The sequence below is a fragment of the Rhagoletis zephyria genome, unplaced genomic scaffold, assembly GCF_001687245.7.
Source record: "Rhagoletis zephyria isolate East Lansing unplaced genomic scaffold, Rhagoletis_zephyria_1.1 Rzeph_scaffold_00622, whole genome shotgun sequence".
NCBI lineage: Eukaryota > Metazoa > Arthropoda > Insecta > Diptera > Tephritidae > Rhagoletis > Rhagoletis zephyria.
The window spans coordinates 91,641-103,981 of NW_016157706.1; the positions used below are offsets into that span (position 1 = coordinate 91,641).

A 12,341-nucleotide genomic window follows, 5' to 3' on the forward strand; every position below is an offset into this window, starting at 1 on the left:
AAAGCGGTTTGATGAAATCTGAAGAGGTTTTACGGTTTACTTTTTACTTATTTTATTTTAGCGACCGACATACAAAGGTAGGTACATTTTATAACTTTAACAGCAATTTAGTTCCAGAGTTAGAGGAAACATATTGCATTTGGAATTCCCATTTCGAACTAAGCGTTTCCTTCATTCTATTCATTAGACACAATTGGTACAGTTTTCCGAAAATTAACGCCCTCTTTTCCTACTCCCAGCAGTTGCACAGAAGGCAACCAAATGCAATTATTATTTGTTTTTTTTTTTTTTGCATCACAACAAACAAATAAGATATCTGCACAATTTTCACAATGCTAATTTTTAGCTTAAATTCACCGCTATTCGCACCTCGACAAAACACGCCCGCCACACTTGTTGCCTCATGCTACCCCAACACTCTTTCTTAATTTGCCAATTTACACTAAAAATGCTGGCGGAAATTTATTGGCGCGGACTGGCTTAAACGGCGATGCAAAACAACTCAACCGCGTCGCGGTGGTTGCTCTGTCGGTTGCTTTGGCAGTTAGACTTTTAGATTTGCTTTGGTCTTGGCCCGGTCATTTAGTTGTGTGGCACACTGAGTTGAAAGCAATGCTTATTGCTGTAGTAATTTTATATTGCCTTTCTACAGTATTTATTCGGTTTCTTTTTCCAATTCAATGCTAAATATTTATTTGTTTCGCTCACGTACAAACGCACACACACTTACCTAGATCCAGAGAATCTCGACGACTGACCGCTCACACGTCCCATGGTATTGTTGTTGTTCATAATGTGGTGCATACCACCAGGTCCACCGCCACCGCCCATGCCCATTCCCATGCCCAAGCCGCCTCCATGCTGATGCATATGTTGCGGCCCAAGAGTATTGGCCACATTAGCATTGTAGTAATTATAACGGCGCCGTCCCATCTCCGGCGAAGTAACGGGACTCTCAGTACTGGGCATGGGCTTTAGCATGCGTTTCAGGGTGCTGGTGTCAACGTTCATGTCCTCGGTGCTCTTGGTTTTGCGTCTGGTGTTGTTGTTGATTATGTTGTGCTGGTGCTGGTGCATGTCATGTGCGCGTGCATCACGTGTCTGCAACGATAACAATCGATTGCATTTATTTATGTGTGATATATATATATATGCATATATTGTACCCCAGTGGCAAATTACAAAGAACTACATTTGAATTTTGAAACCACAAGAAAACCAAAAAGTTTGAGAATAAATTTAAGCACATACATACATATCGCTCATTTACTTCAATATTGTCATAACTCAAAAAAGTAGAACAAGAGAAAAAGGGCTTTTAAGTTTTGAATTTACATATACCTACTTCCATAGTAAATATTTATAAGTTGCGTTCCAGATAACTTCTTGTAAAAACCTGTGAAACTGTCAAATAACAAGATTACTCTCTTGAATGAGAGGAGCGAGAGCGAAACAGTAAAAGTCACCTGGAACGCGAAAAATCACTTTTCCTGTAACTACTTCCATTTTTTAACACATGCAAGATTCTCTGCTTTCACCGCGTTTTGTTTTTGTTTACAAATGCAACCCTGCCTATCGTTTGACACTTTTCATGAACTTGCAGGAAGAAAAACTCGGACTAAAACCTGCAACTTTTGACTGAGAGAGAGAGGGCAAGTTACTCTCTGTTAACTCAACTCAAAATTTTTATTTTTTAATTATGGCACTATTCTAGTAAACGAGCAATATGTCTTTTTTCCACATTATCTCAGCAACTGCTGTAGCCGAATGAATTTACATAGATATGTATGTTGAACTACCAAATTTTTGGCCGCAGGTTCTGTGGCTCGAGCGCTTTTCTTCTTCTGTTTTTACTTTCCTAGGATATGCCCGTACAAAAAATTATGAATCTTGCAACATATCGTCATGAATTTTGTAATGTATCGGCTAGCTGTTTCCAGGCTCCCTGCTGGAGCATGATCTGATAACCCCCGTCTCCTTTCGAACCCTTCAAAGCAGCGGGTGGTGATGGGATTTTTCCAGCACTACTGCACAGAAGTATTGAAGATATAATTGATCTCCAGATCTGTACATTTAGGGCTAGTTATTGCTTATAATACATACCGTATGCTTGGAGGAAGGTGTCCCTGTTTTTTATTCCGAAATCGGACAACAGGCCCATTCACTTAGTTAAATCATACAGACCTATTAGCCTAACTTCCTTCACTCCTAAAACTTTAGAGAGACTGTTAGATCTCCATATTAAGGAAAAACTTAACACTTGCACTCCCTTACACCACATAAAATTTGCTTTTTTCAACGGATTCGGAGCTACAGTATCTGATTAATAGGATCGAAAATGCCTTCGAGGCCATGGAGCCCGCTCTGTGTACCTTCATGGACATCGACGGTGCTTTCGACAATACTGCCTATGGATATATTTCAGGGGTATTGGTCCAAAGAGGTTGTTGGTTGGATCGACGCTATGCTTCGTGAGCTTGAAATTACATCCTTCTTGGGTAATACTCAAGGAAAGATCAAAGCCGTGAGATGCTGCCCACAGGGAAACGTCCTTTTTCACTTGCGTTGCTCAGTTTTAGTGGACTACCATGTAAACAGACTACATGAGTGAGGTTAGGATATTGTGGGATATGCAGATGACCTGGCAATTCTAGTTACGGGAAAATTCGGCAGAACTGTCTCTGAAGTTACATGTGCAGCACTTCGCGTGGTCTCCAATGTGGGTCTCAGCATAAATTCTCGGAACGTTGTTCCCGTTGTGCCGTTTAAAACAAATATAAACCAAATATTGGTTTGCCCACTCTTGGAGGCACAATGCTTCAATGCTACGATGAGGTCAAATATCTGGGTATTACGCTAGAGAAGAGATTTAATTGGAACTCCCATCTTGAGAGAACACTTTCTTAAGCAACAAGGGCCATGTGGCTTCAGCTCAAGGCTGATAGATCCGTTACGGATCGCGGCAGAAGAAGCTCCAAAAAGCTGTCATACTTCGCCTTAACCAATCGTTTGAATTGGTATGTCTATCCGTCACTGAATCTATAGGCACGTGTTCAACTGCGGCTCTAGAATCGCTCCTGGAATAGACTCCTCACCATACTTTTATCCAGGAAACAGCAGTCATGACGGAGCTGCAACTTCGACTATCTAATGACGGCTTCTGCACAAAGAAGCTTCATGCAGGTATTCTTTGAACGATACCAGAGAATCACTGATTTCATGACTAAAGAGGTCTGCTTTGGCAGAAAGTTCCAAGTAATTATCCCCGATCGCGAAGATTGGGAAAATGGGCGCCCTGCACTTGATCTAAGAAACGTACACTAGTGCACAGACGGTTCAAGGATGGAGGATAGAGCAGGTTTTTTTTTGACCTAGCAACAAACTTGCAATTCCCATGGACAAATGGTCCATAGTGTTTCAGGCAGAAATAGTCGCAATTTCAAACTTCGAAAAATTATACCTTGAAAAGAGTTTAAAGTGCGCCTTTTTGGTTACCTTTTCAAATAGCCAAGCAGACATCAAACTGAACAATGAAATACAAGCTGGTTAGAGATTGATTTGGAACGCTAAAAATTTTGGCAGCTAAAAACATGGTAGCCCTGTGCTGGGCAACGACGTCACCGACGAGTTAGCACGAGAAGAATTGCTATCTGCCTTTTCGGGACCTGAACGATTCTGTGGTCTCAGTTGGTCCTCTTCGAGAGCCATGATTACTGAATGGTTACACTCGGAACGAAGTGAGTACTGGGGAGCGGTGGGGGCCTAAGACAGACTAGGCTCTTCAGCTACCCTTTCAATAGAAACGACATTATTTTAGTAAATAGAAATGAAATCAGGCTACTTTCTGGGTGCATGACCGGTCACAAGCAATTACGATTCCACTTGCACCGAATAGTTGTGATCACAGAGGCGGAATGCCGGCTCTGCCTCGATAATGAAATTTTGGTGCATATTATCTGACTCTCACTTTAAGAGATACAAAAGATCTTTCAAATCGAGGGGTCTCTTGTTCTGTTACACCCAAAAAATTAACTAACTAACTAACTTATCGGCTATAAGGGCGATACATTACTTTGTAAACTACCAAACATTAAATTTTCCCACTAGGATGCATTAGAACACATAATTAGGTATATATGTACATTTGTATTTTCAAGCACACAGCAGGGTATAATGTTATTACTGTGGTGTTGTAAATTAAATGATTGAGTTGCTGCTGATCGACCGCATATACAGAGGAGCTGGCGTGGAAAATCAGAAGTCGCCACAACAAAATTACGCAAAATCGGTGAAGGTAGGGGTACGTCGACATTAAATACTTGAGCGTGTGGCTGATACATACGTACATAAATACAAATGCATACGTATATGTATGTAAAAAAATAAATATATTTTCCATAAAGACATTTAAGTGTATGCGTGCTTGGCATAAACACGCAGTATATGTGGGCGAAGCCTTTAAACTCTCACGTATGGCCACACACACAGCTCTAATCTGTTGCATTTGGGGAGTCGATTGCCTTGCGTGACGCCAAACATTTGTCTGAGGACCAGTCTGTCGGCCGACAAGCCCACCTGAACAAATGCTCACTCAGACAACATATTTAAAGTTATGCAGAGAGCGTCACGTCCAGTGTTGCCACAAAATATTTTTATTTTTTACCAAAATCACCGAAAAAAGTTACCAAATTCAACAAAAAATTACCAAACTTATTTTATGTGAAGACCTGCACAAACATGCCAACGTTATTTTGGCAGTTAGGGCTCGACATGTATATTTGTACAGTTTTGCACATAAAATAAGTTTGGTAAATTTTTTAATATGTTAAAACTTGTCAAAAAATGGTGGGGCTATAATTTTTTGGCCCACTCTATGTAAACAAGTGACAAGAAAATATATCAAAAATTCAACGCCAGAAGGAAAGCTTTCGACTCCCATATAGACAAAGTGAAGTTCCCCGCTGAATGCCGTAGCTTTTTGAACGAGAACGTACATATTTACGTCGAATTCTACGCATATATATGGTTGCCGGGTACACCGGAAAATTGATGGTAATGGCAAAGCTGACGAACTGACAGGGAAAGGTAGGACCACCCAAAACCTTCCAGGAAAGGACGCGGTGGATATACTTAGCAATAGCCACTTTCACCTTGCGAAACTTTCAGAATTACCTGGTATTTCTATAAAAGGAAACGCTTACAGGCCACTTACTAATGTGGAATCAGAACCATGTAAGACCGAATCGAAAAAGTTAACAAATTGAAAAATAAATTACCAAATTACCAAACTTGATAAATAAAGAAAAAAAATTACCAATTTTTGGTTAAAAATTACCAAAGCGGCAACGCTGGTCACGTCGCTTCCGTAAATCCTAGTCTAATTTGGTTAAAAACTTGTCTGAAGTAAATTTGTTTTTAGAGAGAGCAAAGTGGTATACGTTTACCGGTAAGAAATGCATAGTTCAAAGCCTCTATGAAAAATCATTATTCTTGGCATGGAAAATTACGTTCACAACCGTAGTTTTTAAAGTTACGTAGTAACACATCAGACCACTCAATCTAAGGCATATGTATAACTGATATCGGGAAAAGTAGAGGCCTGCTCCGTAGAACGATTATACATATATAAATACTACGCCAGAGATTGACAAAGTGGCTCCCAAGAACCGTTTGCACTTAGGAGCCGGCTTGGCTCATTTTAGAGCTAGATGAGAGGTGGCTTCAAGAGCCAGCATGAAGGGGGAAGTAGAACGTAATACGATTCCTTATTCTCCTCACACTTTACTGACACAAACATTAAAGGAGAAAGAAGGTCATATATATATGTATGTATGTATATGTGTGCATGTGTACCCCGTATGAAATAGGAGCACGTAATAATGCCTCGCCAGCAACATACACTTCACTCGGTGGTCTTTACCACTTCCCCGGCGAATTTATTTACTTTAGCAAAGGCATTGCCGCCTTATGGAAGTAGGAATTTAGAATACTACTATATATATACTATAGAATAATTTTTCGGAATAAGCGAAGCTTCCGGTCTCCCCACAAAGAGAAAAAGCTCTGGTAGGGCCACTTCGAACTATTCGGTTTAAAGACCAAATGGAGTCAGTAACGTTTTTTCCCAAGAATGAAAGACGACAAGATTGCGAAGAGCGGAGCAAGGCGAAAATTGCTGGCGGCCGAGATCTAAGCACTTTTGTATTTTCAATGCCACAGGATAGTATGCCACCATTACCTTTGTTGAAGAGATTTTTTAGTGTTGACTGCCCTGAGGCTGAATGCTGGTTTAATTCCAGCACTGAGACCAGACTCACACAATCGACTCGAAATATATACATGTGCTCAACAAAACTAGATCTGGTTCTGATCATAAGTTGAGTTTGAGACGCGGCACATTAAATAAACTTCCAACGAAAAAGTATAATAACCTCCTTCTTTGAATGGCGACCACAATAATAGTTTTGGAAGTATGCACCTTGATTGTCTATGAGCTACATACTACATATCGATGGCTGAGTGGAAGATCGACCTATCTCGGCAGCCAGTTCCAAAACGCTCTATCTCAAAAAACTTTTCAAGAAGGCCCTATTTCAGATTTTAATTGCAAAACACCCTATCTCAAAATTCGGTTCAAAAGCGCCATATCTCACTTCAAAATGTATTGAAAATATGCTGATATAGGGCGTTTTTAAATCGGCAGCTGAGATAGGGCGTTTTTGAAACAACTTCTGAAATAGGGCGTTCTTGAAAAGTTTTTTGAAATAGAGCGTTTTCGAACTGGCTGCCGAGATAGGTCGATCTTCCACTCAGCCATCGATATACGCTCGCTCCATTATATCTGCTTACACCCTTGTTTTTTTTTTTAAATACTCACAATGTTTTTCAAGCTATAATTTGTTTGTTGCTATTTTTGTATAATAACATATGGTCAATGTTTCAAACTGTATACAAAATTAAGGAAAATTTAACGAATTTTCGTCTAAAGTATAAACTTTTTACTCAGATTTAAAAACAAAAAATCTGGTATGCAGTTTTATAGCCCATTCAATTTTAGTATAACAATGTACAAATTTGAAGTACCTAAGAAATCGCGTTGCTTTTTAATGTTTTTTTTTTGCTGACAGCTCCACATATTTTCTTCCATATAAAAAAATCGCTCATACCTTGTTTGGAGAAAAATACCTAGTGGTCAGACAAAAAATTATTAAAAATCAACGCGTTTTTTTTTTTGCAACTTCAAATTTGTACATCGTTATACTAAAATTGAATGGGCTATAAAACTGCATACCAGACATTTTTGTTTTTAAATCTGAGTACTCAGAACTCTGAGTAAAAGTTTAAAATTTTGATGAGAATTCGTTAAATTTTCCTTAATACTGTATAATGTTTGAAACTTTGATTTATATAGTTTTGTTTGTAGTATGAGCCATATTTTTGTACAAAAATAATAAAAAAGTTATAGCTTGCAAAACATTGTGAATATTAAATAAAAACAAGGGTGTACGCAGATATAATGGAGCGAGTGTACGCTTCAATTAATTACAATAAAGGTCTTAGAGCTGTTTTCTCATGCAAATATGTCTTAAAATTTATCTGGCATTAAAACACAAATCTTGTTCTAAAAAATATGTTTGAAGGGCAGATAAACCATAAAATCTACATGAGAAAACGGCACTTAAGACATTTTTTCCCCCACTTTCCCCCCACTTCTAATTATAAAAAAATAGTGGCTATCTAATTATGAGTATAATTTTTTACATTTTTACTTGGGTATCAATTTAGGCCCTTTCAGTTCAACTACCAGTTATATACTCACCATTTCATCCATATAATCCTTAGTGCGTGTGCCGGTAGACTTCGTGGAGGTGCCAACATTCTGGTGCAATGGCCCACCAACTTGAGTGCCTTCATTCTTCGACACATCCATGTCTTGCTGACCGCCAACAAGTCCATCGTCTGGACCCACTTGCGAGCCAACATGATTTTGTGTGCATAAATCATTTGTGCCAGTAGCAACTCCGGAAACCATAACGCTAGGAGTGCCCGTGTTCACACCTGCATTCGAGGCGGCGATATTCGCATCTTGTTGTGATTTTACTTGGCGACCCAATGTGTCTATTAACGCAGTTTTATGGAAAAAGAAAAAATATACCAAAGGAAAAATGGTTGAAAATTGTATGCATTTTATGTATGTACATATTTACAGGTGTTATATTTCATCCGTTTATCATTTATTCAAGTTTTTTATTTTCCCATAATTTCAAAAAAAGCTTCTTAAATTACTTAGTTAAGCTCGAAACCTAATGGAAATGCATAGCTTTTAAGCTGAATTGCCCTCTCAATTAAGAGCGCATGCGCTAAACGAGAGCACCGTAAAGAAGTATCAGTATTTTAAGGGCTTTCTTATTGATTCCACAAAAAGCTTTCAGCGCACATTCATTTCAAGCTCTACAAGACTGCAAAGCTATAAAACTTACAAATAAAGTGCATATACATACATTCATACTACATTAAAACTACATACATTCATGTATACTATTTGGGTACTATCGCAACAATTTTTCTAAAATGTATTAACTCAAAATTTCTCATTTTGTCACAAGCCACAGTAAAGCCTTCCTGCCTCATTTGATTAACTCAGCTCAGAAATTGTATTTTGCGTTTTTTGGTAAACAAGAAATTTTAATTTGATGCACTTTTAAAGAACATGTGGAGTATGGATGTATGTACACTGAAAAATTTATCCCTAGCCTTTCTACTGAATAAAATGTAAGCGGTACACAGTGGTCGGAGAAGCTATGTTTTACGCGAAAAATTAGAAGGGGTGTTACGATTATAATAAAAATGCATCATTGTAGTATTTTTGTTATGCTAAATCTGAATATGCCATACAATTTTTAGTTTGACAGTTGGCAGCTGTCAAAATAAGAAAATCTTTTTGAAAATACCACTAATTAGGTTTTTAGGCACGATAGTCGCGAATTTTATGTCAAATTAAAAGTTTGGCAATCAGCAGCTGTCAAACGGACTGCCAATTTGTATAAAAATCAGATAATCTTTTTAAAAGTTTTACTGATAAGGTTTTTAAACATGCTGATCACGAATTTTATGTCAAATTAAAGCTTTGAGAGTTGACAGCTGTCAAATTGACTGTTAGTTTTTCCGAAAATAAGAAAATGTTTTTTAAATGTTACTGGTAAGGGTTTTAAACACGCTAGTCACGAATTTTACGTGAAATTAAAACCTTGAGATTTGACAGCTGTCGAATAGGAATGGGCTGTCAATTTCTCTAAAACTAAGCAGAACTTCACAAGAAGTAAACGTGCTAGGTTTTGAGGCTCACTGATCTCGAGTTCTATATTATATTCAAACTTTTTCAGTTGACATCTTTCAAATCAACTGCCATTATTATTATTATTATTACCTTCCTTTTATTAGCTTGGGATGTAACTATGTAATATTGATGCGCCTAAAAGATGCAGCGATTTCTATTCTCAAGTTACATACCTTATGACAGTACGAATGGCAATTATAATAGGGAGGTTTTAGTTTCTTAAACTATAATTTTTTTTAGTTTAGTAACACAATATATTTGTTAAGCAAAATTGCTGATTTATTGTTTTTGATCGAACATATTTAAAATGAATTTATGATCCAATTAAGAATTAATAACAATAATTATATTTATAAATAGGGGATAGTTGGGCTGCCTGCTATATGTTCAGCCCAAACAATTTTTTAAGATTTATTTTTTTTATACCAAGTTGGCGGTTTCCAAACATAAAGTTTTCTCATTTTTTAACCGACTTCCAAAAAAGGAGGAGGTTATCAGTTCGTCGGATTTTTTTTTTATGTATGTTACTTTTGTAACTTGGGACCACGTCAACCGATTTCTTTTTGCATCGGAAAGGTAGTGTCTCAGAGGTGGTCCCATACTAATCTGGTTAAGATACGATCAGTGGATCATGAGATATATATATATATATTTTTTTTTTATATAAGACTTCAAGTCGGTTTTTTTTGCTAAAAATTACTTGTAAATAACGTTATTCAGGTTTGAATTTTTGTAAATGAGAACTAAAAAAAAATATATAAAATCTAAAAAGAAGGAGACGTACAAACAGCTGTGGTGATCTCCAAATGGCTGATATGAACATTTATTAGTCACATGAAAAGAAATATTTTATTTCAAAATTGGCCCGATAGGTGGCGCTGGATTCGAGATCTTCTTAAAACCCGTATTTACAGTCCGATTTGATCCAAATTAAGAAAATGTTTCATCCACATAAATAAATACAAATACTTTTCTCTTGAAATTATCACCATAAGTATCACTGAAGTCGAGATATCTCAAAAGACTGTATTTACAGTGCGATTTGATTCGAATTCGGAACATATATGTACATATTAAGCATGTAAAAAGAAAAACTCTTTCTTAAAACCGTACTTGTTCGATAACTGGCAGTGAGATTTAAGTACATATGTACATACAAAAAGATTTGTAAATACTATTCAGTCGAATTCAGAACTAGCTTAATATTTCTTAAAAGATTGGTCTTGGTTTTTAATGAATATTTATGTATAAATCTTTAAAATGGTACATACATATATGTAAATCGATTGTTCGACTTGAATTGTTGGGAGTTTTCATCGAGTAATCCTACAATAAAGACTACTATATCAAGTAGTAAAATACCGTTATTTAATAAAATAAATTGTAGGCTTCACGGACTAACTATAAGAAACCTATTAGTGTTTTGTATTCGAACCCTCCTATAACGTGCACTATGTTGCATTTCTGGGGTATTCCGTTTTTGGCTTTTGTAGCACTGTGTTATTATTCCTTGAAAATATAAAGGCGTTCAAATATTTGACTATTACTAGTTGCGCTTGCAAAAATAGCGCTAGTTCATGAGCACTGCAATATATGTAAATCTGATATTATGCCTGTTCATGCAGCAAATAATTTGTAAGAATTGTCACAAATTATCACGTTTTAATGCTCATGTATACAAACACGCTCCAAACTAGGGGAAATCATTAGAAAATTGCAGCAACTTGCAAATTAGTTAATCTTTTTTGAATATATGTATTTCTCTATGAGATCGAATGCTTTAAATTACGCTACTCGTTTCCGTTCTGTGCTAATTGCTGCTAAGCCCTTTCCATCCTGGCCCTTTCATCCTCTTCTGTTACCAGCGGTTACAGGGTGTTACAGAGTTTCTCATATCGATGGCTCTCTGCACTACTCCAAATTTCATGCCTTTTAGTTATATAGCGGATTAGGTTTATAAATAACCATATTTTTCTGTGGCCAATCGACAGCGGTCCGCTAGCTTGGCCATGTTATTCGAATGGACACCGACGCTCTAGCTCTGAAAGTTTTCAACTCGGAACCCGCTGGTGGTAGCTGAGGAAGAGGGAGGTCCCCACTGCGATGGAAAGACCAAGTGGAGACGGCCTCGTCTTCACTTGGCATTTCCCATTGGCGTCAGTTGGCACAGAAGAGAAACGACTGGCGTGCTTTGTTGAACTCGACCAAATTGTTTTAGTGATGATTTCATTTTTGTTTTCTCTCTCTGTGAACGCTAAGCATACCAAAACCCAAATTCAAGTACAAAATAAGTAGAAAATATTAAAAGATAATAAATATTTTACCTTTTTTTGGAGTAAAATGGATTTAATAAATATTATTTAAATTTTTTTTTTTGTATAGGAAAATTGCAATATTCAGCTGTTTATAAACATAAGTTATCAGACTAACAAAAGTAAGCTAAATAGAGCGTTCAGAGTTGATAAAATTATCGAGTAACCACCAGCAGTTTACCAAAACTACCAAAATGCATGTGAAGGCCCCTAAAGTTTTAAATTATTATTGGCTGCGTTTCTTTATACATTCCGGATAATCCCATTTCACAGCCGGAATAAACAGAATGCGTTTGAAATATACGTCAACATATCATTAGGAACGTTCTAAAGAATAAATAAACAAAAAAGTGTATTCCAAACATTCAGAATGAATAAAGAAATGCAGCCATTATTTCATAAACTTTTTGAATTGGGAATTGACTATGAAATGCATAGAAGAAACTTACAAACTTGGGCACGCCCATGTTAGGAATTATCACTTATTTTGTATTCGTGCGGTGAGTGCAATTATCCCGTTTTATCATAGAAAGATAATTGACACTGCCTGCCTCAACAGCCGACTCCGAATGTGGAAGATTCCAATTCGCTAAAAATTACTCCATCCCCTTTTTTAAAATAGGCGGACCTTTTCTGACTGAACAATATATGTACATATCATCGCCTGGATAAAAGACTGTCGTAAGAACCAT

The 12,341-nt window shown here is 37.0% G+C and overlaps 1 protein-coding gene across 3 annotated transcripts in view; it reads right to left on the reverse strand.

Moving 5' to 3' along the window:
• LOC108360751 (protein still life, isoform SIF type 1-like) overlaps positions 1-12,341 on the reverse strand; it is a 98,496-nt gene that overhangs the window by 17,348 nt on the left and 68,807 nt on the right. For all 3 annotated transcript variants that reach the window (XM_017613171.1, XM_017613170.1, XM_017613172.1), the window contains 2 exons: positions 7,820-8,118; positions 731-1,101 (listed from right to left, as the gene is read on the reverse strand). In XM_017613171.1, coding sequence (XP_017468660.1) covers positions 731-1,101; positions 7,820-8,118 — 670 coding nt within the window. The remainder of the gene's footprint in view (positions 1-730; positions 1,102-7,819; positions 8,119-12,341) is intronic.